Genomic DNA, 27,643 nt, shown 5'->3' with positions numbered 1-27,643 from the left:
GATTTGTCAATCCTGTAATTGTTCACGGAAAAATTCTAATGCAACAAATATGGGCCAAAAATCTCTCTTGGGACCACACTATAACCGATCCCGATCTTTTAGACAGTTGGTTTAAGTTCTTGTCAAGTTTAATAAACCTGTCTTCCTTCTCGATTCCTCGGTGCATAATCGGTGAAAAGGACGTAGTCCAAGTCGAATTACATGGGTTTTGTGATGCCAGTACTCAGGCATATGGATGTTGCATGTATTTAAGAGCAGAATACTCTGATTCATCTGTGTCATCTACACTTATTGCTGCAAAATCGCGTGTAGCTCCAGTGAGAAAACCTCTCACTATACCTAAACTTGAGTTGTGTGCAATGGTTCTCTTAACCAGTCTTTACACCAAGCTTTATGCCATAATATCTCGTTCTCTTACCATTTCTGACAGTATCTTGTGGTCAGATTCTATGGTAGCTCTCTCTTGGGCGCACTCACCTTCCAAAAAATGGTCTACCTTTGTGGCAAACAGGGTGGAAATAATCCAAAACGCTAACCCTTCCCCAAAGTGGAAGCACATAAAGTCTGAACTCAATCCCGCAGACCTCTTATCTCGGGGCAAGCTTTCAGATCGGGCCAGATCCTTTTGGGCATCTGGACCATCATTTCTACTAGATCGATCTAGCTATTTGTTTAAAAATAGCTCGTTTGAGCCTATGGTCAATCTCCCTGAAGAAAAGAAAGGAGTTAATGTATATACCAAAACTCAGAAAAATTGTTGGATCGAATATATAAACCGATTCTCATCATTCACTAAACTTATAAAATCCATGGCGTACATACGTCGGTTTGTGTACAATGCCCGACATAAAGACCGCTTATCTGGTCATTTGTCTCCTAAGGAATTGCAAGATTCCAGACTATTCCTAATACGTCAAGTTCAAGCCATTTTCTTTAAGTCCGAAATACTATCTCTGACACAAGGTCGATTGTTACTTAACAAGCAAATTGCTTCACTGAATCCCTTCCTTGACAGGTCTACATTACTTAGAGTAGGTGGTCGACTCAAGTATTCGGATGTACCCTTTGATCAACGACACCCCTTACTGCTCCCTGCGCGTAATCACTTCACTACACTGTTGCTCACCTCAGAGCACCAGCGTCTGGGACATGCAGGATCTCAAACCACCTTAAACAATGTCCGCTTAAGATATTGGCCCCTTGACGGACTTAGGTGTGTAAAACGTATAATACACTCATGCAACACTTGCTTTAGGTTTAATGCCATCGCCTCAACCCAAATTATGGGAGATCTCCCTCGTGAACGAGTCACATCGAAACGACCTTTCGAAAACACAGGAATAGATTTTGGAGGCCCCTTTTGCATAAAGTCCTCTTCCTTGAGAAGAGCCCCTACATCTAAAGGTTACATGGCATTGTTTGTATGCTTAGCTACCAAAGCAGTCCATTTAGAAGCAGTGTCTGACCTCACGACAGACGCCTTCCTGGCTTGTCTTAAAAGATTCATAGCTAGACGTGGTATCCCATCCATTATCTACAGTGACAATGGAACTAATTTTGTGGGTGCCAATAACCATCTCACTCTTCTTAGAAAACATTTCTCAACACAGCCTCATGTGTTTCACGAGTTCCTTGCTTCTCAAAATATCACTTGGAAATTTATTCCTCCCAGATCCCCACACTGGGGTGGATTATGGGAAACCTCAATTAAAAGTGCTAAGTCACTTTTGATTAAAATCACTGGTAACTCTGTATATACCTTTGAACAATTCTGCACTATTCTTGCTCAAGTAGAGGCCATTCTTAACTCTCGCCCTCTATTCCCATTGTCTACTGATCCGTTAGACCTACAGCCTCTTACTCCAGGACACTTCTTAATAGGTGCTCCCCTGTTATCTTATCCAGAGGTAGATATTTCATGCACTCCGGATAATCGACTGAAGCGCTGGCAGCAGTGTACTCGAGTTCAGCAACTCTTTTGGAAGCGTTGGACCTTGGATTACCTAAATCGGCTCCAAAACCGACCCAAATGGATTCACGTAACTCCTAATATTAAAGTCGGCGATTTAGTTTTGGTTAAAAACCTTGACTACCCTCCCTTACAGTGGCCACTAGCTCGGGTGACCGAAGTTTATGAAGGAAAAGACCACAACGTTCGAGCAGTTCAAATTCGCACGAAAAGTGGAACGTTCATTCGCCCTATCACTAGACTGATCCCCTTACCGCAAGATGAGACTTCAACGCATGTTTTTGGCCCTTCTTCCGCCTTATAGTAAAAGTAAAGCTACAAGATAGTAGACATTCTCTGGGGGGCAGTATGGTTGTAAACTGATTTTGTTTACAACCCTGTAATTTTCAAAATAGTATATTTCCCTTTGTTCCTAACTGTACTCCACCCTGTATGCCAAGACGCCCTGTTCATTCCATCAATAAACTCTAACGGTACTTACTAAACCCCGTTAAAAATGACCTGTTCCCGACACCGGCGACCGACGGTCCCAAGAAAAACCCTGGGCTGTCTGTTAGAAACTCTCGCGGAAGAAACTTGGTGCTTGAATAACAAAATTTGTGATTTGATTCTCAGAGCGTGTCTCTCTCTCAAGTGTTTAGCAATAAGAAAATTTGTCTCCGCGATTGTGAAACTAATAAATTTGTGTAACCACGTATATTGTTACATATAGTACTCACTAGGTTGTGTTACCTATAATACGTTAAGAAATAAAAGTTAGTTGTAAGTTACTAGTATTCTTTACGTACCACAATTAAAATAATACAGTCCACTTAAAAACCCAAAGAATACCGGCGGTATAAGTTAGTTGAAGATTGAAAGCACGTGGAATCACACATAATTCCACCTCAAACGCCGGTGATTTCTCCACCCTTCTCATCGCACTTTACCATGACGAACGTGACTCGCACAATTGAATTACGCATCTGTGTATCAGAGAGAGACGAATATTAAAAACTCCGTAGTAGCTTATTTCAGGCACACGCCAAGAACGATGAAAACGAGATATACTAAAACACTAAAGTGTTATGTGTGGTCTCTATTACTATATGGCTGTGAGTCCTGGACATTAAAACAGTATAACGTCAACAAATTAAATTTATTTGAAATGTGGATGTACCGCCGAATGCTAAGAATAAGCTGAACCAGCAAAACTACGAATGAAGAAGTACTGAGAGCAATGAACACACGCCCTCATCTGGTCAGTACCATCAAAATTAGAAAGACGTCATATCTAGGACACATAATGCGCCATAGGGAATTTGAGCAGCTCCAGGTAATATTAGAAATCAAGATTGAAGGTAAATGGGACATAGGACGAAAGAAAAACATCAGAGACTGGACCCACACAAGAGGAAATAAATTATTTCATCAAGCCCAGAACAGAGAGAAACTTGCCATATTGATCGCCAACCTCAATAGAGAAGGCACTTAGGAGGAGGGATACAAAATGTACAGCGTTGCAAAAAAATTATTCTATATACCGATTCGAAACTTTGTTTATGAATGCAGTACTGTGTCAAATTAACAAAAAAATTTCCCTACTCCTGGTACCAATAGTTTGGCCAAAAAACAAAAAAAAAATTCACCCACTTGAGTGGTAAGTTTATAAAGTATAGTTTCTAAAGTTGTTATTACATATTGTAGTATTGTTTTATATGTGATTCATGCAAATGACCAATTAAAAAGCTCCTATGGGCTTGTAGACTAAAAGGTAACTGTTTGCCGTCGTCTCTTTTATTGGGACAATTAAGTGTTTTTCGTTTGTAATAGCTTTTTGGATAATCATTGTCTTATAAAAGTGGATGCAGACTATAGTTCTATAATTTTCAATATAAATTTTGTTGATGGATGTATCGACATGATGTAGACTTCAATAACGAATCCACGAATTGCCTTTACACTGTGTATACTTACAATTACTCTGTAATTAAATAACGTAAAAAAAGTGGAATAAAATTCTGTAAGAAAAAAATAATATTAATCTGTACTACTACTACTTATACATTGTAATAAAAACATACGATTAATTATTGATATAATATAGAAATAGCTACGGCTAACACACGCCTAATTATGAATAACATTAATGAATTTTTAATCCAATGCTTCTATAATGACTAGCTAATTACTACCTATTTTCCTTTTGATAATTACTTGTACGTGCATTTATATTTCTTAGAATTAGATATTTGTTTAGCATAATAAGATGGAATAAACATTTTTATTCAAATTTAATAAGGCTGCATGGAAAATTTCTATTTATATTAACGCAGAAACAACATATTTAATAGAAATATTGGACTTTGTTTCTATACTCTTAGATTACTTATAAATAAGTAACAATTGTAGGCTGAACACACCACAAGTTTCTTCTCTCCTAGTTCCGTGGTTATAGTTAGAACATCTGTAACAATATCATCGGCGCAGAGCACCGGGATTAGTGTACAATCTACTCTCTTACTGTAAATTATACACGACCTTGACCTTGTAGCTTTGGGTGTGTATAAAACTTTACCTTGTTTGGATGATAGGCCAGCAATCTTCTCACCTATCCTTCAAGGCTCCTGCAGGAGGGCCACATCCATGCCTTCTTGTTCCACTCTTCTAACTAACGTTGCCGATACGGTTTTTGCATGTTGAAGATTGGCCTGCAGGAGTCTTATTTCTCTCTTCACTACGAAGAGATGGCCGGTTCTAGATCTGTGGACATTCCTTCTTCCGTGGGTCTGACACACACTTGGACATTAGTCCTTATAAGTGTGTCAGCTCCAACTGAAGAAGGTTGTTCTTCTTCCTGAACCTCCATATGTAGGGAAGTTTAACCTGTTTCACTGGAACGAGTTGCTACTGGCTTTTCATTCCGTGTTTTTGTCTTCCCTTCTTTGGGTGGAAACGTTAACCATCCTACTTCGAAAAAGGGTGACATTTTTAATTTCTGGAGTTCTTCTCGAGATTCAGAATCCATCGAGAAGGTTCATAACACTCCCTTGTCTGAAGGTTTACTACCCCAGACTATCCATAGATGTGTCCTGAGCCCATGGTTACTTATCCTTAATCTATAATATAATATATAAGGAAGGCTGCACCATAACCAGTAGAATAAGCTGAGAACGATGATAATAATGGTATTGATATAGATTATCCACAGAATCAATGTCTTTCCTTTATAAAAGTATCTTCGTTTATACCATGACTTGTTTAGTTTTTGTTGAAAACTTGATAGACAGTGTTCGATACGAAGACAGATTGAAAGAAAGAAATGTCGACATGTAAACAAATTTCTTTCTTTTCTTTTTAAAAGTCTGCCTTTTTGTGTAGAAAACCTTAGGTAGTTGTAGAACCTAAGACAGACTTAAAGAAAGAAATGATGGCATATAACGTCACCTAATTTGGATGACATAAAATAAAAACCACTCTGTTACCACATGTTCCGTGTTTGTTGAGACCTTATCAGGTTACCTAGTTTGCGGCTTGACCTGCATCAGATTTTTGACACCACTGAGCTTTCGAGTTCTTATCTGAAATCTCCTGCCCTCCTTCACTGCTCCCTGCACTACTGCTACGTACAGTCGGGCAATGGGTTGGCAATCAGGCAAAAGATAAAAGTTTTACGTAGTGGTTAAATATTGTCTTTATTCCTTTTGTGATAAAAATTCTACCGATATTTTTGGTGATACCTTTGATATAAGGAAGAAAAGCTTTCGTATAATGACTTTAATAAAAATTTCTATCTTATATAAACGTATAAAATATTGCATGTCTTGCATAATTTTCCTACAGCCTATCCAAACGTTCTTTTATTTTTTTTAATTTGCGAAAATAATTGTGTAAAGCCCTTATGTGGGAAACCCTCTGACCCTTATCCCGAAACACAAAAGAAATAAAAATTGAAGCCACCCTTAATTCATTACGTTGTTTACAGAGATGTACTAATTATTATGGAACTAGTAGAATTGAATTTTTTAGAATATAACGTTCTATGTGGTTGTTTACTATACAAAATAAATATTTTTAACTAGGCAATGCAGTCAATAAGCGGTAGAAAAATAAATTGTAAAGTATTTACTCGATTTATTCTTCTATCGCGTAAATTATCTAATGGGACTATTAGAAATATTGAGAGAATATCACTTATATAAGCAACGTTCCACGAGTTGATTTAATTATTCAGTGCAAAATGAAATCATATATTTACATTTTATTAAAATTTCAAACTCGTCAAGGTGTTTGACAGAAATGGTATATTGATTAATATTTCACATCTATTAAGAAAACGTTTGAAAGAAGATTTAATAAGATAGAAAATGTATCCCATCAAATTAAGGATTTTTTAATAATCTAAAATATGCACAAAAGACACACCATCCTCAGAGAGATACTTGAAGACTTCAGAGTTTCACAGAAAAGTTACTCTAAATATATGGGAAGTACAATAAAAAAAACAAAATAAAGGTATAAAACAAAAATATAACTAAAAATTTTCATTGTGCTGGACCTGGATCTTTTTTGGACCTTGCTAAGCTTCATCGCAGTTTTTTGACTTCTTTTCAGAAGTTCCACTTAAAACAACGATAGTGATTGCTGGATGACACCGATAAATCTTATTGCTAAGAAGACGATGAAAAGAGGGGGACCAAAGACTTGAGAGGAAATGACTGACAGATGAATGGAAGAGGAGATAGATGGGAGAGGGAGAAAGGCTGACTGGACCAGGCATTCCGTTACTAATCTCGATCCTAAAACGGATTGACGAAACGGACGTGTATGTATATTGACAAGAGCAATATGAAGATACTACGAAGTATATTTTGCTTTTATTCGGGGGCTGGATGACAGAAACGAGAGCATGAGAGAGGCTTAGGCGAGAGGACCATAGTGCAAATTCTGACGAAACTGATGGTGGTTTTCCCCTTTTCCTTCTTTCTGGCGGAACATACATTAAGGCTTTCTTTGGCCACTGCTCCTCCTCCATTCTCATCCCGCGACCATACCATTATAATTGCCTTCCTTGTATTCTATCTGAAAGAGTACCTCTAATTCCTGTACGGTTTCGTATTTCCTCATTCCTGATTTTTTCCATCCTCGATACTCGACATGACCTTCTAAGATAATTCATTTCCACAACGTCTACTTTATCTCGTTCATTCTTTGTCATCGTCCAACATTTGGCACCATATGTGGTAATTGGTTCTACACTTACTCTGTATACGCGAAGTTTGGTATGCATCTTTATTTTATTAGACCACAGTAATGAATTCAGTATTCGTATGCATTTTTTCCCTTGGGTTATTCGGTTTTGTACATCTATCTTAACTCTGCCATCTGCTGATATGGTGCTTCCTAGATATTTATACTGGTTGCAGCCTTTTATGACTGCGTTTTCAAGTCTCAGATCTGTGGTATTTCCTCCAATTTTTAAATATTCTGTTTTGCTTCGATTCATATAATTTATATCTTCCTCATCGGTTGCAACCACCACCTGATCATCTGCAAACAACAATGTATACAGAGTTTCTTGTCCCACTTCGATGCCCATAAATCTACATTTATTTCTCCAATTCCTCAATGCTTCTTGGACGTATATTTTAAAGAGTATCGGTGACAAACAGCATCCTTGCTTTAGGCCTTTAGTGACTTTAAATTCATTTGAGGTTCTGGTTCCAATTTTTACACAACTAACTGCATTTTCGTACAATTTATATATCGCTCGGATATACGTCGAATCCAATCCGGACCTTTCGAGGACCTCAAATATTTTCTTTAACGGGACACTATCATATGCTTTCTCAAGGTCTATAAATACCAAATGGGTCTCTCTACTTCTTTCGACACGCTTTTCAATTATTTGTCGTAGGATAAATATATTATCAAGGCAGGATCTCCCGGTACGAAAGCCGCTTTGTTCTTCAATATCTTGTATCTGTCTTTCAACCCTCTTCTTTAATATTCTGCCGTACAACCGGCCCACAGAGCTCGTCACATTAATACCTCTATAATTGGAACAGTCTCTTTTATTCCCTCTATTATATATGGAGCTTATATAAGATTTATTCCAATCTTTAGGAATTTCCTGGTCTCCACACATACATTTATTGAAAAGGTCTACTGATAATTCTAAAAGTGCAGTCGGCCCATATTTAACCAGCTCTATGGGAATGTCTCCAGGCCCTGCGGCTTTTCCGTTTTTAACCTCTTTTAAGGTTTCCGTCAATTTAGATAATGTTATTATAGGGATTTCCTGTCTTTCGTCTCTGTTGTCTATTAATTCCCTTATCTTTTCCCATCTGTACTCTACTCTATCCTCTTTCAGCAGTTTCGTATAATATTTTTCCCATTCATTTAACTTTATGAGAGAAATGTTGTCTTCATTTTTCTTATTTTCCCTAAACTGCTTTAATGTTTTCCAAGCTTGTGCCACTTTTGTTCCACCCATAAATCTGTCCAGTTCATCACACTTAGCCTCCCAGTTTATATTTTTTGCCTTATCCACGTCTTTTTTAACTTCTCTATTCCATTTAGCGTATATTTCTCTGTCTTGAGGATCTTTGGATTGAAGCCATATGTGATATGCTTGTTTTTTCTTGAGAACTTTCTCCTCTAGTTCCATTGACAACCATTCAGGTTTTCCTTTTTTCCGATTTTCAACTTTTCCCAGTGCTTCATTTGTTGCTTCATGAATATATTTTTTAATTACCTCATACAGACTTTCAGGGTCTAAGTCCTTTGTTTCTATATTTTTTATTTTCTGAGCTATTCTAATTTTATATAAGAACTTTGTCGAATCTTGTTTAAAGCTTTCCAGGTTATATTTTATGTTTTCTATGGTTGTTCCTATGTCTGTTACTTCATCATTTTTGTGACTTGGTCACTTCCACATTCTGGCCCTCTAAACACCTTCACGTCCTCCGTTTTTAGTTTAGAATCTTTACGCTGAATGAAATAGTCAATTATTGATTTTAAATTCCTGGTAGGCTGCGTCCATGTAAATTTGTGTATATTCTTATGGGGGAAGAAACCATTTAATATTTTCAAAGAATGTGCCTCGCAAAAATATATTAATCTTTGTCCATTGTCGTTCAGAATGTCTTCTCCATATCTCCCTATTATTTCACTGTTGGAGCTCTTTCCAGTTCTTGCATTAAGATTACCTAAGATCCAAATTTCTTTCTTCTTATTAATTGTGGCTAGAACAGTTGTTAACTTGTTAAAGTACTCTTCCTTGCTGTCAACCCTTGAGTCATCCGTCGGTGCATATGTTCCAATTACCATTATTTCATGGCCATTTTTCTTAATTTCCATGAGGATAAATTTTTTCATCTATTTCTTGCCATGATATACATTTTTTCAGTTTCTGATGTATTGCTATAGACACTCCCCACTACGCCACTATAAAAATGCAGGTATTCGTTTATCTTTTCATTTCCTCTTCAGTTTTTCTTTACTTCAGTTAATACACAGATGTCTAGTTTCATTTCACTCAGTTCACGGAAGACCTCCTCCTGTTTTGTCCTTATTCCTTGTATGTTCCAAGCACCCAAATTCATAATCCATTTTCTTTGCGAATTTCGTTTATAGTTTAATCCGTCCGAATTCCAAGGCTTTTTTCTGAAATTTTTAACCTTTGATCATTTTTTCCGAGTATCGAGGAGTTGGCCCGATGCCTCAACCCCCAACTTGGAGGACCAGGGTTTTAAATCAGAGTATCCTTCTCTTAGATAAATTTTAGATTCATTTCATTTCAATCGGAACTCCACCATTGCTCTACACGTGTTTCGAGTTATTCAACTCATCATCAGGAACACTTGTGGAAGTTCAACTGAAATGAAATGCAGTCTAGTATTTGGTAATTATAACCAAAATAACAGCCAGGTAATTAGTTAGCCATTTTGGTTTAATGACCAAATACTAGACTGCATTTCATTTCAGTCGAACTTTCACAAGTGTTCCTGATGATGAGTTGAATAACTCGAAACACGTGTAGAGCAATGGTGTAGTTCCGATTGAAATGAAATGCAATCTTTTACTTTCATATATATATATATATATATATATATATATATATATATATATTATATATATATATATATATTATATATATATATATATATATATATATATATATATATATATAGTATTTCTTGGGTTTATGGTCAATAAGTAATAGTAAATTTGAAACTAGATTTTATTGGCAATTGATATCAACGTTTCGGCAGGAAACCCTTGCCTTTGTATTCTAAAATGTACAAGATTAAGAACAGAAAGTTATTGTAAAATATATAAAAAACTTACCAAAATGTAAAATGGTTTTTATATATTTATTTTTTATTTATTTTTTATATATTTTACAATAACTTTTTGTTTCTAATATGAGGCTAAAATTAAATACTATTACAGGAATTAATATTAAAATGAACAGTCTTCCGGGTTGAACCGCGTCGATTATCATTGCGCCGAGTTTTCGGCATCCTTTTCGACGTCTTCTTCAGGGCTTCCAAGGTCTCAGTCTGCCGAGCCAACAGACAATACTACACTGATCACTAATCAATGCATTACAAGTAATGTTAAACAGAAGAATATTACTAACATGAGCAGCTTACGGAAAAGTGAGGGAAGTCTTTAGATCAGATATTCCCATGTGCTTGAAAAGGAAGTACCTATGGAGTAGAAACATTGACCCATATTAGAAAAGTAATCCATAAGATACAAGTAGCACATAGAGCAACTAAGAGGTCCATGTTAAATATATCCCTCAGTTAAAATAATTACCATGCTGAAACGAAACTGAAACATATTGCTAGAGTCAGAGATGGAAGAACGACCAAGAAACTTTGAATCGAGACCTATACATGATGCTTATTGTAATAGAGGACGTCCTCCAACAAGGTTGTCAGACAACATCAAGCGCATCTAGCACAACTGTTGTTTTCTCTTTTTTTCTATTCAAAATAAAACTTTTATTCATACGGATTTTTTGGTTAGGAAATAAAATTTTTATTAATGCTCTATTAATAAATATTCCTTAAAACGTTATTCTGAAATCTCTGGTTGTCATATACATTAATAACTTTGATACAGTTCCAGAGTTGATTACTATATATCCACACTATTCTAGTATCATGAATATCATGCAATATATTCTGTATTTGCATATTGTTTTTAAAATGACTTTTGAAACTCAGCGATTTCATTTGGGTTCAATGATAAAATATAAATTTCTCACTTTAACCTCACTTTTTCTATATTGACCACATTTAAATGTATTTCCTTCATTGGACCAAATTTTTAGGATAGCTAAAGCTAGGATTAGGATCATAGTAGCAATTTCTCTGGCAAATGCTTCAAATCACAGCATATATAACTTATTTTACAATAAAAACAATTTTTCTTTACGGCATATTTTGCAATGTTTACTATAACTTCATTCATTCAATTTACTCAATTAGTAGGCTTTAATAAAAACCGCATTATTTTTCTTTTATCAACAATAATTTTGATAGTTACTCAACAAAATTTCTAAATTTTGGATTGTAAATAAGTCAAGTAACTATCCGAGTAATAATAAAGAAAAATCAAATCAAATATTAACTGAGGTAACAATGAGCCCAACTCTGTTCTTCTCGGTTAGTATAGCTCCATTAACGGCCAGAGGCTAAGGGCCAAAGCGAGGGTCTGAATTGACGCGTGCTGGCAAATACCCTTTACTCTACGTCTCGCCCTAAGCTCTTTTTTGTTCTCCTAAGTAGGCAGTTGTCCGCGTGATTCAGACAATGAGTTTGAGATTTAGTAGAAAATTAAGTAGTTCTAAATGAAACGCTGAAAGTATAAGTAGGCTTCTCTGATAGCCTCGTTATCCGGAAGTGAATGTGGTCATTATTGATCATAAATTACGTCTAAGACGTTGGTAAATAATAAAAGTAGCTTTGAGGACGAGTAAGTAAATTAATTCTTCCTTTCTGTCAGCGAAATTACTTTGTATCAATGTAGAAATATCGGTAAAGATCCTTCTCAGTCACTTAGTTCCTGCAGATCTTTAATTTGCTTCCCTATGTTACTAGGAATTTTTGTATGGCTTTTGGGTTTATATTTCTTGTTAACAATTTGTATATCGAACTCCCTATTAAAATCGTAGCTGAGGCTACTTTATATAAAATATGATATTCCAAAGTTGTAAAAGAAAATATCAGTTATAGATTGGTTTTATAAGTTTTAACATCAAAATATTATTTTGAGATGACTTTATTTCCTATTTAATACACATTACAAATTAAATATATAATTTTTATAGTTATGCTACTATTTAATACGACTATCTGATAATTAATAGTGACTTAAATTGGTCTGATCACATAGTGTCGGTGTGTAAACGTGTAAACTCGAAACTGTTTTTGGATCCGTAAATGTTTTACACGTATATCTTTAACCTCTATTAGTAAACTTTATTCAATATACGTTCGACCTATTCTTTGGTTTGCCGGACCAGTGTGGAATCCAGATCTCAGTCGCGAGAGAATCCTGCTTGAAAATGTCCAGCGTAAAGCCACAAGACTGGCATACGATCGCGTATGACCGAACTATGAAGATAGACTATCCATGGCTCATCTTACGACATTCGAGTACATACTGAAGAAATATTGTTTCACACTCTAAGACACTCACGACATGATTCAGAAAATAACACACTTTAACAATGCCTGGACACATTAAAATAAAAACTCTCTCTTTATTCGGGCCGCCTGAGAAGAACAAAGTTAGCATTAACTGGAAATGCGACAATATACTTTTTGAGCATGCAGAGAAGGCGTTTTATATAAAAGTTAATTCCACTGTGGAAAATGGAAATAAATCATATCCAAGCCAAGAAGATATTCACGAGTTTTGGGGAAATTAACTTTCAATGCCAGCTACTCATAACACCAATGCTGGATGGATTGAAGACACAACGAACAACTGTCAGCATTACAATAACATTCCTTACGAACCCTTTAACACTGAAGACCTTTACCAAATACTATCAAAGAGCTTCATAACTATAAATCTCCGGGATCAGACGGAGTTCAAAACTTCTGGCTAAAGAAGTTTTGAAGTGTTCATGAGTTTTTGTCAATGTTGATTAATAATGTTATCTCTAATCCACTGGAAATATCATCATTTCTTCCACAGGGAACCACTTAACTAATACCAAAGGATCAAAATAACATCCAAGATCCAGCCAAGTACCGCCCAATTACTTGTCTTCCAACTTTATACAAATTTGGTCACATCCTGTGTAGCCCGACGTATCTACCAACACTGTACTCTAAACAATATCATAGAGCCTCAACAGAAAGGATGCGCTAAGGGTTCCATGGGTTGCAAAGTTTAAAATATTTAATGACGGAATGGAAGACTAAAATTCACCTTCAAATACCTGGTGAAAATAATATCGAACCTGAAGATATCCCAATCAACTGCGGCCTTTTCCACGGGGACTCATTGAGTCCACTTTGGTTCTTTCTAGCGATGAACCCACTATCTTAGCTACTGAACTCCACTGACTTAGGTTTTAGCATCAAAAATAACAATACTGTTGTGGCCAAGCTTAATCATCTGTTGTAAATGGATGATTTGAAATTAATGGCTTTCACTCAAAACCACCTAGATCAGATGCTAAAAACTGTAGAAACCTTCCCAAATGATATTAGTATGCACTTTGGACTCCACAATTGCCGTGTTCTACATATAGTCAGAGGAAAGTTCAGCCCGGAGGTTTGGATATGCAAGATGGCCAAAACATCGAGGCAATTGGTGAAAATGATATATACAAATATCTCAGAGTACAGCAAGCGCGAAAAATTGACCATATACTAATGAAAACCGAACTAACTTCTGAGTTTGTGCGAAGAGTAAGACAGCTAAATCGGTCATATCTTAATAGCAAAAATTTGTTTAAGGCATTAAATACGTACGCCTGTTCCACGCTTAGCTACTCATTTGGTATTATCAAGTGGTCAAAAACGGATAAAGAAAGTCTCAAGCGAAATATAAGAACACTTCTCACAAAGGCGCAAAAATACCATCCACGCAGTACAGTAGAGAGAACAACATTACCGAGATATCAAGGGGAAAGAGGACTTATGGACATAGGTGAGCAACTGAATAAACAGATTGCCAATTTAAGAACTTATTTTTAGGTGCAGACTGAGACATCTTACAGGTGTAAGATGTCCTTCATCTGTACTTTTAAGACGCCGCTTACACAGAGGAAACAAGAAATGTACATAAACCACCCAAGCAAGAAAAAATGCGCACCTGAATGAGTAAACCTCTGCATGGGCGACATCTCAATGAGATCAGCCAAGAATATGTCGACAATATAGCGTCGACTTATTGGTTGACATTAGGAAATGTTTCCCGAGACTGAGGGTCTCCTACTTGCTATTCAGGATCAGGTTATTCCAACAAAAAATTACCTGAAATATATTGTTAAAGATCCTTAAGTCCAAAATGAAAAATGCCAATATGGATGCCAAGCCCAAGAAACCATCCAACATCTTAACCGGGGCTGCCAAGCGTTTGTCGGTACTGATTATTAGCTTACAAACTGAACTTCTCCAAATCGACCATCGTGTCTCTCCAAATCGTCTGCTTATTTCGGTAGTCACATTTTCTTTGCTTGCCTTGACATTTTGACCCAGACATGTATATTCATCTACGTGTTCTCTCTGTCTCTTGGACGTTTATCATAGGTTTGTCATCTTTGTTTAACATTAGTTTTATTCGTTAGTCTTTTCTATTAGGATTTTCTAAGCCGGTACTAGCTTCCCGGGTCAGAAAACACCTGGAATTTGCGGAGGGCAGGGATTGATTCATTTTCCCTGATAGGACTATCCAAAGGAGTTCCTACCCGCTCCCCGGCATTATATAATATGGTTTAGGCTAATTTTTGTAAAAATGCTCTTTTCATAAAATCGTTATGCTTTTTGCACTTTTTTTGCTTTTCTCTATGTTTTTAAATCCGAATTCTAATCATGACACTTTTGCCTTACGATAAAAAAATACCCGAAAAATAATTTAAAATAAAAAAGTCTGTTCTTATTTTCAAACTGCATACTATTCGTAAAATGTTTTAAAAACAATCAATTTTATAAACCTTTTAAAACTATATTCGAAAAGGTTCTACCTTCACCTATAAACCGAGTTGGAATTTTAAAAGTTCGAACAAGATGCAAAAGGAGCACTCATCAAGCATGGAAACTGCTTCTGAGAGAATGAGGATTTGAAAGGAATAAAGAGGGGGGGAATGTAGCACACGATGTCGACGTTGACCTTGACGCTTTCTCGTCGCGACGCCTTTTCAGAGCCTTCTGCGATGCGAATGTGAAAGGGAAAGTTCGACGGTGACGGTGCGATATGCTAAACAGAGGCGTAACAGAAATCTTAGAATACGGAAGAAAATAAATATTGCGTCCCACATAAAAAACTGTAAGTTTTCTTTTATATAATTTAAAAATAATTGGGGTATTTAGGCAGTGGATATTATAGACCTAATTATTGTTCTGAAGCTATTTTCTTGTGGCATGTTAATGCAATTACATACTACTTAATATCGGAATAAGCCACGATTTAAGTTTAAAATAAGTATATTTTTGACGTTTCGATTTTCACTTTGAAAATTGTTCTCAAAAAAATTGGAAATCGAAACGTCAAAAATATACTTATTTTAAACTTAAATTGTGGCTTATTTCCATTAAAAGTAGTAATTGCATTATATTGCATTTCAAAGCATGTTAACATGTTTTCATTACTTTTTTTAGTCCAGGTCTCTGAACCATATTATGTTAGAACTGGGCGTATTATTGTTTTGTAGAATTTTATTCTCGATATAATTTATTATTTAAGAAGGAGATTGAGCCAAAAATAGAAAATAGCGTCTGTTGGCTGTGCAAATTCTGCAGTTTATCTCTGCGGTAATATGATCTTCACTAATAAGCCTAGCACGTACTAGGTTGGCACGATACTATCGGAAGGAAACATTAGCATTGATTTCCCTTGTGATTCGAGCACTTGGACGTCACGGTCGGAACATGATGATCCGTACTATCCGCCGTCCTTTGAAAAGTCCGAAAGAGAGATTTTTAGGACATCCCGACACGACGTACCAATTACTCATCAGCTGTTCTGAAAGAGCGCACAGTGATCGGTACAGATGTTCTGCCGTTTTTATTCCTTTAAGTGATTGATAATGGTGTATGTCTGTAAACTAATTATGTTAGTGCAAAACTACCCAGAACTGTAAAATTTGCTTTATCCGGAATACTTTCCTAATATGAGAGCGGCTCCTACTGACCGTCAACCATATTCTGAACGGATCAGTGCACGCAGCCCCCTAAAAATGGGCGAAGCGTACGTACCGTCCGTACTCTACCTTCCTGACTTAGTGTGCGCTTATCTTTAACGAGCACTCCTAGGTATACAGATTCGTTTACAGTTTCGATGGCGCCGTTTTCTATAACAAGTGGGCCGTAAGATTTATGGTTGCGTGCTTATTTTCATGTATTTCGTTTTATTGGTTTTTATTATTAAACCCATTTTTGTAGCCGATTCTTTTAGTGCTACATACGCCTCTCGTACAGCGTTTCCGTTCTCCCAACAATATTGATATTATCAAAATAGGCAAGAATTTGTACTGATTTGTTATAAATTGAAGCGGTGTTTGTGAATTGTGACATACGTATTACTTTTTCCAAAGCCAGATTGAACAGTATACAGCAGAAAGGGGACGCCCTGGCGCAGCCAGTTATTTGTTAAAAAAAAAACAGGCAATTCCCCCTGCATTCGTAGTCTACATTCAACTTTTTCAAAGGATATTTTTGTTAAATTTACCAACTTATTTGGAACTCCTAGCTCTTTTATTGCTTTGAACATTTCTCTTCTATTTACAGACACGTAGTAGGCTGCTTTGTAGTCTATAAATATGCAATGATTATCTATGCTACATTCTAGTGTTTTTTCTAAAATTTGTCTCAGGGTTGCAATCTGATGAATTGACGATTTACCACCGAATACCAGAAAAAACCAGCCTGGTATTATTCTACCATTAGTTTTGCATATGGTGCTATACTGTGGCATAGTACTATGGAAAATATTTTATACGCTGCATTTAAAAGCGTAATTCCTCTGTGGTTAGAGCATTCAAAGATATCTCCTTTTTTGTATATGGTGTAAAGTATTCCGATGTTTAAATCACTGTGGATGGATTCATATGTCCATATTTCTTTTATGAATTGCTGTAGTGGTACTTGGGTATCGTGGCCACCTTTTTTATGTAGTTTATATAGTTATATATTCCTGGTCACTTCTGCTTCAATCTCATCGTAAATGATATGGTTGTATGTGGAGCAATATTTCACAAACACTATCGATGTCTCTTAGTCACCAGTCGATTGATTTTATTGAATTTGGGAAAGAAACAAATTTTCCAGTTAAATTCGAAAAAACAGAAAGAAAGACAATAGAACTAAAATGGTGTTTTTTCGTCAAATGTTGATATACTTTTTTTTCTAATATAGAATTTTGTAAATTTCTAGTAAATTCATATTAATAATCCAGAAAAATAACAGAAAAATAAGTAAAAAAACACTTATGGCATGTTATAAGAAAAATATCTGTAAACCCAAAAAATATATTTTTTAATTTAATTAAGTCTAAGCAGATTGTGATGTACGCAGACGATGTAAAGATGATGGGCCGCATTGTAAGAGATATCACAGAACTTTATGGGAACTGGAAGAAACTGCGAACAAGGAAATAACGAATCTTGCAAAATTTAACAATAGACGACGTAAATATTGAAGTTCTAAAACAGCGCGCATACCGTGAGAACAGATAACTAAGGACGGCAGAGAGGAGGAGTAGATACGGAAAAGGATTCTGTTTGTTTACAGAGCATAGTTCTTTCTATCGCAGGTGTTTGGATCCACAGACATCCAACGAAAAGTAAAGTTTAAAATATATAGCCACATATGGAGCAGAAACCTGAATCATGAGAGAAGAAAAAAACATTAAACCTTATTAGTAATTTTGAAAGAAATATATTGAGAAGGATATTGGGACCCATTTGCGATAATCTTATGCGGAGATTTTATATGTGGAGGTTAAATCACTAGTAACATCAATATTGCAAAGAAATATATAGGAAATCATGCAACAATAAAAGGATTGCACTGGGCCAGCCACCTTATAAAAATGGATAATAACAGAACACCTAATATAACGCTTAGTTGAACTATAAGGGAATATAAAGAAGTGGGCAAGAAAAAAAATAGAACTATTGTCGGACGTAGTCCAGTAGAAATACCAAGAAAGAGGTGAGTAAACGAAGTGAGAGCCAATGATAGAGAAATGTAAAGAGGGGATAACTGGAAAAAGGCAGCCGAGGAAAGAGATGCTTGGAGGCGAATGCTGGAAGAGGCCAGAGCCCATCTTGGGCTGTTGCACCATTGGAGGGAGAAGTACATTAGATTATCTATACATTTGACAAGACTATTCCTTAATATATACGTACACATACCAAGAAAAACTATAGGTTCTTTTTTTGTAAATTTCAACGTTATTTTTCAAATAATAACAATATAAAGTGCGCAAAATGCAACTTACACCTTTTTCCTTACTACTAAAAAGAACGTATTCCCGCATTCTTAAAATTTCAGATCAATACATCAATACGTTATTTTAATTATTTATCTCAAAGATCTTTTTTGCAAGATAATAAGTCAGAAAATGGTGGACATATAGTAATTAAAGAGTTTTCTTCTTCTTATGGTGCCCTATCCAATTAGTGGATGTTGGCGACAATTCTGGCATACTCCTCTCGGTCTTGTGTGGCTCTAAAGAGTGCATGGACATCGAAGTTTGTCCAATCCCTTATGTTTTTAAGCCATGAGTATTTCTTCTGTTTTCATTCTATCTTCCCTTCCATAATAAGCTTTAAGAACTGGTACTTGAAATTTCGAAATATATGACATGGATAAGCAGTTTTTCTTCTTTTTATTATTGTCAGCAATTCTCGTTTTTTGCCTATTCGATTTAATACTTCGACATTTGTTGTGTGTTCTCCCCAGGGAATTTTGAGTAGTCTTCTAAATACCCACATTTCAAAGGCCTCCAACCGATTCATCAAATTGGCCTTTATGGTCCAGGTTTCTACACCATATAGCAGTATGAAATAAATGTAACATTTTATAAAGCGATATCGGAGCGTTAAGTTAAGTCTGCTGTTAATTCGCAAGGTTCTCATATTAGTAAATGCTGTTTTAGCTTTCTCAATCCTGCTACGTATCTTTATGTCTGGATCCAGATCTTCAGTTATCCAACTACCGAGATATCTGAACTTGAGGACCTTTTGGATGTTCTTATTGTTTACTTTTATATTTATTTGCATATTTCGTGTTCTGCTAACCACCATTACCTTCGTCTTGTCTATATTAATCTTCAAGCCCAGTCGTTCTCCTTCAGTGTTTATTCTATCTATTACTCGTTGTAGCGCTTCTTAGCTATCAGCATTATGACTATATAATCAGTATAGCGAAGACTACTAATAGTCTGTCCGTTGATTTTGATTCCATCTTCAGTGTCTCTTAAGGCTCTATCGAAAATCGTTTCAGAGTATAGATTAAAAATGAGGGGAGAAAAGATGTACAGTCAGCCAAGACCCACCCAGGGTTGTAGCGTTACGTGATGATGATGATTCAGACCTTTTTCGATTGAGAAATATGATGTAGATTCCAGTCCTACTCTCACAGATGCCACTTGATTCATATAAAGGTTCTTTATGATTTTAAGGTCATTCTCATCTATCGAACATTCCTGGAGCAATCTTACTAATTATGAATTACTAACACAATCAAACGCTTTCTGGTAATATATAAAGCATAGGAAGACATCTTTTTGCTGATCTCTGCGTTGATCTGCATTGCTGAAGTAAGACAGTTAAGCTATAAAGTGCTTCTTTTGTGCCAAATCCGAATTGTCTGAAACCGAATTGTGTGGGGTTAATGTCTCTTTCACATCTGTTGTATATTCTTATGTAAATTATCTTTAAGAAAAGTTTAAGGACCTGGCTCAATCAGCTGATCATTCAGAGTTGGTCGCAACTATTAGCGTTTGGCTTTTTTGCGATTGGTATAAAGGTTGATTGAAGCCAATCCTGTGGTATTTGACCGGATCCATGAATGTCATTAAAAAGATCTACCAAGGTGTCTATATTGTCTTCACTAAACATTGTTAGAACCTCTATGTATATGTCGTCTGGGCCTGGTGCTTTTCTCCATTTGCTCTGTTTTATTGCCCTTACAACTTCTGACTTCGATATTTTGGAGGAGGATTCACTTTCAGAGTTTCTTCTAGTGTCGTCTGAGTATAGTTGCTATGTGTAGTTTATCCAATGTTGAAGTAAATCCTTGCGATTAGTAATTAATTTATTGTCCCTCACAATACTGTTAAAACTGCAAGGTTTTGTATGACCTGTTACTTCTTAAATGAGTTTATGTATGTTGTAAAGAGTTTTAGATGCAGCTAATATATACCAAAGTATACATTTTAATTAACAGAATGTATTTTTGAGAAATTAATGTCATATTTGGCTTATAACAATAACATTTGGAAAAACACATTTTTACAAGAATTAAAAAAAATTTTCTACGTTGATTTTGTAAAAAGAATTTTAATTTACAATTAATTTATTTACAATAATTAAAAACACAATTAACGCCGTTTTAAAGATTAATAATTAAAGTTTTAGTTTGTAAGTTTTAAAAAATATTGCACTTTAAAAATAATATCGCCTGTGAGTTTTTAAAAATGAGGTTCAAATGATGAGTACTAAGGGGATTAAACAAATTTGTGTGTTCTAATTTAACAAATTAGATATCAACGAAAAACTTTTTACAATTTTTTGTTAATATGTGCAAAAATATTATCTTTTTATTTATCAAACACATTTTATTTACGAGCAATAGTCTAAAGGATATTATTACAAAACTTATGTTGCAAAAACATTTTTCGTTAATAAATATGATTTTTTTTAATGTTTAGGTAAATTTTGATACAACAATATTGAAAAGTACCACTTTTTATCTTTCATATGGCAACCGCAGAACCGCAAACAATATTACAAATAGGCATTACTAGAGATATTGTGATTGTGGAAGTCCTTAACGGAAGAAAAAGCAGCGAACAAAACAATAAAGTTACAGGACCTTTCAGTGAAAATGTGTTAAACGACAATGGTAACAGATTGATCGAAGTATCCCAATAAAACTCACTCAGGATCACTAATGGATACTACAAACATAAAGATATTCACATCTCTACATGGATACAATACACCAAAAATCTTAGATCAATAATTGTCTATATGATCAATAATCAAAAAACATAGCTCAAAGTGAATGACCTTAGAGTATACAGAGGATAAAAATGTTGCAGCGAACATCACTTAGTTAAAGCGAAAATATATATACCTGCATTTAGAAATGACAAACATTAACAAAATAGGGCAAAAAATGAAGAGCTAACAAATATAGTATCATCATCGTTTTTGCTACAGCCCTATAAAAGAGCCTCGACCTTCCCGAGTCTATTACGCCAGTCAGTTCTATCCATTGCAAACTGTTGCCAGTTTGCTGCGTCTATTTGTCTACCATCCTCATCTACACCATCCCTCCATCTAAGTTTTGCCCTACCCCTACTTCTACTTCCAACAGGTTGTGACATAAGGATTCTTCTAGGAGGGTTGTTCTGCTGTGATCTTGCCAGATGTCCTGCACATCTTAGTCTTCCTATTTTTGTAAAGGATACTACGTCTTTATCACCAAATATATGTTTATATCTGTGATATATCTCGTAGTTGTACCTCCTTCTCCAAACACCATTTTTTAAAAGGACAAATATAAGCAGGAGATTTTCATCTGCCTTGGAAATGGTTCATGTCTTCGACCCATATGTCAACACTGGTTGTATAAGGATTTTGTATATGGTTATTTTTGTTTTTTGGCTTAAGTTTCTGATTCTCATATGTCTACTCAGTCCAAAATAGCATTTGTTGCTGCTGTATATTACTCAACCAACATTTTACATTTCCTCTTTCCTATATTTTAATACTCTTATTCATTTTTTCTCAGCTTTATTTATATTCATTTTAACATACTTCACAATATGGTAATATTATATTAACACTATCAAAACTACAATATAATAATAGTTAGAATATCATATTCTGTTATCATATTATCTCATAAAAATTTTTAATAGGCTTATTCATTTTACTAATTAAAAATTTTTAAACTCTCAAAGATTTACACACCAGGTCTCTTACCGTTGTCAGGCAACCACCATTACCCAAATTTAATTTTAACTAAAGGTTAATTAATAAGATATTAGATATTATTACAACAAAATAAAAATGAAAAACTATCTTACCGAACAAAATAAAATTTATGCTTTTTAAAAATTACATTAGTTGCGGAACACTGTACCTACTAAGTCTACGAACCGTGAGCTCAGCCAGTTGGTCTGTGTCGTTTTAACTGACAAGAACCACGTGTTAAAAACCGAGCAGGGAGACATGTAGCTCCTCAAGTATTAAATTTTATCCAATGTCATCGATCTAGAGTCACCATATAATTTAATTTTGGAAAAATGTAAACCCATATTTGATGTCATAGCCACAAATTTATTGTTAGCTTTAACTACATAAGGTACTGAGGATGATCTGATTAGACCGAAAACGTTATGCTACTGTATAAATTTTGACGACACATTAACTGTAAAAGTTTTAACTATATGTTTTTATATACCTAAATACAATGGTGAAGTGTTTTAACGTCTGTATGTTTTTTTAAACGATAGTATACAGCCAACTACTGAGATTTTACCATAAATTTTTTTTTATATTTAAATGTTTCCGTTTCGGTATTTCGTCTTTAAATTTTTTTTCAAATTACACATTTTTTTGTGAATGGAGTTTTCTTTTGTATTCTTTTATTCGCGTTTTGCATTGAAAAAGTATTTATATACTATTTTTTTCTTCAGTTTAGTACATCTTCAATAATATTGTGCTCTCTTCTACATCAACATTGTGTTAATACGAATTCAGTATTTTTTATTTTGTGTAGCGCCACTGGTCGAAGCCGTAAAGAGTGAGCGGGAAAGAGATTGCACGTGCCTACGCTCTTACACGTCGTCCTAGGTTAGGGAACGTCTAAATTTTTTATGGGAGTTTCCCGAGAAGAATTTACGGTGTGAAACTTTGTTGACTTTTCCGGCTACAGTGTGCGTTTCTGACAGAAGGTCAACTACCTAAATCTTTGATAGGAGTACATTTTTTATTTCGAAATAAAAATGTTATTCAATCAATTTTTATTTATTTTCTCTCAATTCTCCGGTTTTTATTGGGTTAAAGGACAACAAATGAATGAAAAATTGTGAGATGTTTGTCGTAATTATTTTTAGTTTTTTTTTTTGTTTCTGGTTTAATGAAGGAAGATTTTAAAGTCTACAAAAGTCAATATTTTTATAAAAACCTAGGGCCTTTTGCCGATTGTACAATAATAGTAACGTTTATTATAATAATCGGAAACAGTTCTCCAAATATGAACTAAACAAATTATACTTATTAGAACTTGTGTCACGAAAATGCCACTGAACCTTTAAAAATCATACTAACAAGCTGAATTTGTCTATAATAATGTGAATTTGAATGTTATAATAATGTGAATTTTGAAACCCCAAAAAAAATGTATCTGTTCTGGGATGATGATTTTGGAGAGAGAATCTCCTATCTCCTGATGCCAACCATAATGTAGCTTGGCCTATTTTTTACAAATTTTAATCTTGTGTAGTGTAGTGTAATGTACAATTTTATGTTTATGACATTCTTTGATTGTTGGATAGGCCAAAATTAACGAAATGCCCCTGAAGATGCTCTAGAAATCGAAAGTACTTGGACAAGATTTAATTAATAAACTGTATTCTGATATCTGCCTTTTATTTGATCAATGTTCATTTATTCTAGCTTCTTCTTTAAGTGCCATCTCCGCGACGAAGGTTGGCAATCATCATGGCTATTCAGACCTTCGAGGCAGCTGCTCTGAACAATTGCCTTGAGCTGCAACCAAATCACTCTCTCAGGTTCTTCAACCAGGAAACGCGTCTTCTTCCTACGCTGCTCCTACCCTCTACTTTTCCTTGAATTATGAGTCTCAAGATGTTGTATCTTTCGTATCTCAGCACATGTCCGAGATATTGCAATTTTCTTTCTTTTATTGTATTTTCCATTTCCCTCTCCCTGCCTATTCTCCTTGACACTTCTGTATTCGTGATTCTATCTACCCATGGAATCCTTAATAATCATTTAAATGTCCACATTTCAAACGCGTTAAGTCTATTTATTGTATTCCGGTTTAATGTCCATGATTCAGCTCCATAGTAGAGTACACTGTGTACATAGCATTTAACTAGCCTTATTCTGAGGGCCAATGTCAGATCTTTGCTGCATAAAATCTTTTTCATTTTCACGAAGTTGGCACGTGCTTTTTTAATTCTGACTCTTATTTCTGCAGTATAATCGTTATTTTCTGTGATTATCATTCCCAAGTAAGTATATCTTTTTACTCTCTCAATCTGCTGGCCGCCTACCGTTAATATTTCGTTTGTATTGTTGTTCTTGCTAATTTTCATGAATTTGGTTTTTTTGATATTAAGAGAGAGTCCGTATTCTCCACTATATCTTAATATTTTATTCATTATTCTTTCTAAGTCTTCCAAGTTATCGGCTATTATGACTGTATCGTCGGCATACCTAATGTTGTTAATTAAACTTCCGTTCACTTTTATGCCGACTGTCTCGTTTACCAAAGCTTCTTGTATGATTTCTTCAGAATAAGCATTAAACAATAACGGCGACAGTATGCAAGCTTGCCTGATCCCTCTCCTTGTCTCAACTTCTTCTAACACTTCTCTTCCAATTTTCACATTTGATCGTTGGCTGTAGTATAAATTTGATATCAATGTTACATCCCTCACATCCAGATTCTTGTTTTTGAGTACTTCTATAAGTCGGTTATGTTTTACCTTATCGAATGCCTTGTTGTAGTCTATAAATCATACATAAATATCTCGATTAATATCCAAACATCTTTGGGTCAGCACGTTAAAAGAAAACAGTGCCTTTCTTGTGCCCATTCCATTCCGAAATCCAAATTGGGAATCACCAATATTCATCTCCAGCTTAGCGTGTATTCTATTATGGATGATTTTTAGCAGGGTTTTTAAGGTATGTGACATTAGACTGATCGTTCGATAATCACTACATTATTTGGCATTTACTTTCTTTGGTGACAAATAAATGTTGATGTCAGCATTTCACGTGGAATGATTCAATTTATTCTATTATTATAATAGAATGATTGAATTTATTCTAGCATTCAACCTTATATCAACATTTCATATTGTTGCTAATTTCAACATATAATCTTCAGCTTCATATCTAGTTTCATCAATGTATTGCTTATTTTACTCACATGTGCACTAAAATAACTCCTATACTGACTCTCTCCTCTGATGGTATATCTCTAAGTATGTCTCTCAATTGGTCATAGAAGGCGTCTCTTTCATTTTCACTCTGTTCGACAATGCAGTCTCTGCAGAAACTTTATCAATGTAGTTGGTGCAACCCAAAATAACGACAGATGGACGACAGCTTAAAGGGAGCAAAATCCCTAAATTATCCTTAAGATTTATAAACATGCATCTGATCAGATGGACAAAGTGGAAAAAGAAAATTTTCAAAGTGAAAATTAATTTGACACCGATTTATTTGGTGAATACTAAATATATTTATAAACTTTTCTTAAGCTCATATTTTAAACTAGTGAAATATTTATATAAATATGTATATCGGCAAATTGAAAAAAAAAAGATAATACTATTATCGTCCGATTTGCAAGGTAGAAATAAATGAAATAAAGCACAAAAAGCTGCACGTTAAAATCGAAATGTCACCATTCGTAAATAGACGTATAATAGAAGTTTATTCGTATAATTCTGTCGAAATATCAGCCCGGTTATAAAACTGAAGTTTAAATCGTTTTGCAGCTAAAATAAATCGCACCGAAATTATTCAAATTTTCACGTGATTAAAATTCCCTTTATCTCATATACCTTATCGTTCCCTTTTTCAGTATTTCGTAGACAAATATATATGTCTTTATTAATTTTAAATATACAGCAGTCATTTATGTTATGGAATACATATTCTTCTTTTAATATAAAACTTGTTCAATTACACAACCTTACGATGAAAAACCTGTCTTGAGATATCTAATAATAATAATCGTTGTTGATTATTCACATAATCACCATGACGATATACACCAATTAATATAATATATGTATATATATATATATATATATATATATATATATATATATATATATATATATATATATATATATGTATATATATATATATATATATATATATATATATATATATAAATATATATATATATATATATATATATATATATATATATATATATATATATATATATATATATATTTCATAAATATAGAAATCCAAGGCCTTTTAAGTAAACTGTTTGTTGTGTTTAATATGCCAGGTAATTTTTGGAAAACCCAAAAAATGAATTGACACAAATAAGTTGGAGATGCGTTTGAGAGGAGCTGAGTTTTGGATTGGTTAGTAAGGAAAAAAAAGTAGGAGAATAGGGGTTGGATGCGATACGAGAGGAAGAGAAGAGGCATTGTGATTTGAACATGGAGAGAAAGCAGTCGAGTTTAAGAAAGAGAATTTTTGATAAAAAGTGGTGTTTTTTTGGTGTTTGTGTTGAAAATAGTATGCAAATGTGGTAACCAGAAACAAAGCCAAAAAGAACGAGAGTAATTACTGTAAGTAGAAACAGATATCTTTTCTTGGGATGAGAGGAAGCAGATTGTATCTTCGAGTTAGGAGCTTGGAGTAAAGAGTTTAAGCAGAGATTACGGCAGTTTCCATAAACTGTTTTAGTTTATCAACCACAGTAGACAGAACATAGAGCAGGCATATTTGGAGAATCAGGAAAGGACGTGCGATCTATTCAGGTCACAATCAAAGCAGCATTAAGTGGAGTCAGCATTTTTTAAAAACAAAAAATGCCACAATAAAATAACTTCAGAGCGATAAATATTATTTTATATGAGATTAAACCACAATTCATTCTAATTAATTCGTTCTACATTCATTTTCAAAAGAAAAAAAAATAATTTAAGAAATTATGTTAATCTGTACATGTTAATCAATTGGCGTATTGAGACAGCCGGAAGTACTGGGAACATATTTTAAAAAATATTGTGGATTTATTCTTTCTGAACTAACATGTTATTATATATAATATTAATTTAAACAAACGTTGTTTTATTTCAGACGAATCAGGATGCGAGGCTGACATGGCAGAGGGTAGCGTCGAGGAAGACAGTAGCGAAATGTTAGGTCCTACTTTAGCACCCGTTCTTCATACCATGCAAACTTCAACCCCATCAAATTTAAGCTGTAAAGAAGAAGAGGTTAGTTTTGAATTTGTTAATTAACATTTT

At 34.6% G+C, this 27,643-nt stretch overlaps 2 protein-coding genes across 5 annotated transcripts in view; both read left to right on the top strand.

Annotated features, from left to right (window-relative positions):
• Nucleotides 1-27,643, top strand: part of pdm3 (POU-domain protein pdm3) — a 445,430-nt gene that overhangs the window by 74,629 nt on the left and 343,158 nt on the right. For all 4 annotated transcript variants that reach the window (XM_072532362.1, XM_072532361.1, XM_072532359.1 and 1 more), the window contains exon 2: nt 27,474-27,613. In XM_072532362.1, coding sequence (XP_072388463.1) covers nt 27,497-27,613 — 117 coding nt within the window. In that variant the 5' untranslated portion in view covers nt 27,474-27,496. The remainder of the gene's footprint in view (nt 1-27,473; nt 27,614-27,643) is intronic.
• LOC140442388 (uncharacterized) lies at nt 39-2,273 on the top strand. The gene has a single exon (XM_072533461.1). It carries the CDS (start codon nt 39-41, stop codon nt 2,271-2,273), a length of 2,235 nt encoding a protein of 744 aa, XP_072389562.1.

The sequence above is a fragment of the Diabrotica undecimpunctata genome, chromosome 5, assembly GCF_040954645.1.
Source record: "Diabrotica undecimpunctata isolate CICGRU chromosome 5, icDiaUnde3, whole genome shotgun sequence".
Taxonomy (NCBI): Eukaryota; Metazoa; Arthropoda; class Insecta; order Coleoptera; family Chrysomelidae; genus Diabrotica; species Diabrotica undecimpunctata.
The sequence above is the reverse complement of the archived record's forward strand: the minus strand, read 5'-3'. Positions and strand labels throughout refer to the sequence as shown.

Coding starts and splice junctions, on each gene's coding strand:
- LOC140442388 (XM_072533461.1), top strand. CDS start 39: ATGCAACAAATATGGGCCAAAAATCTCTCTTGGGACCACACTATAACC.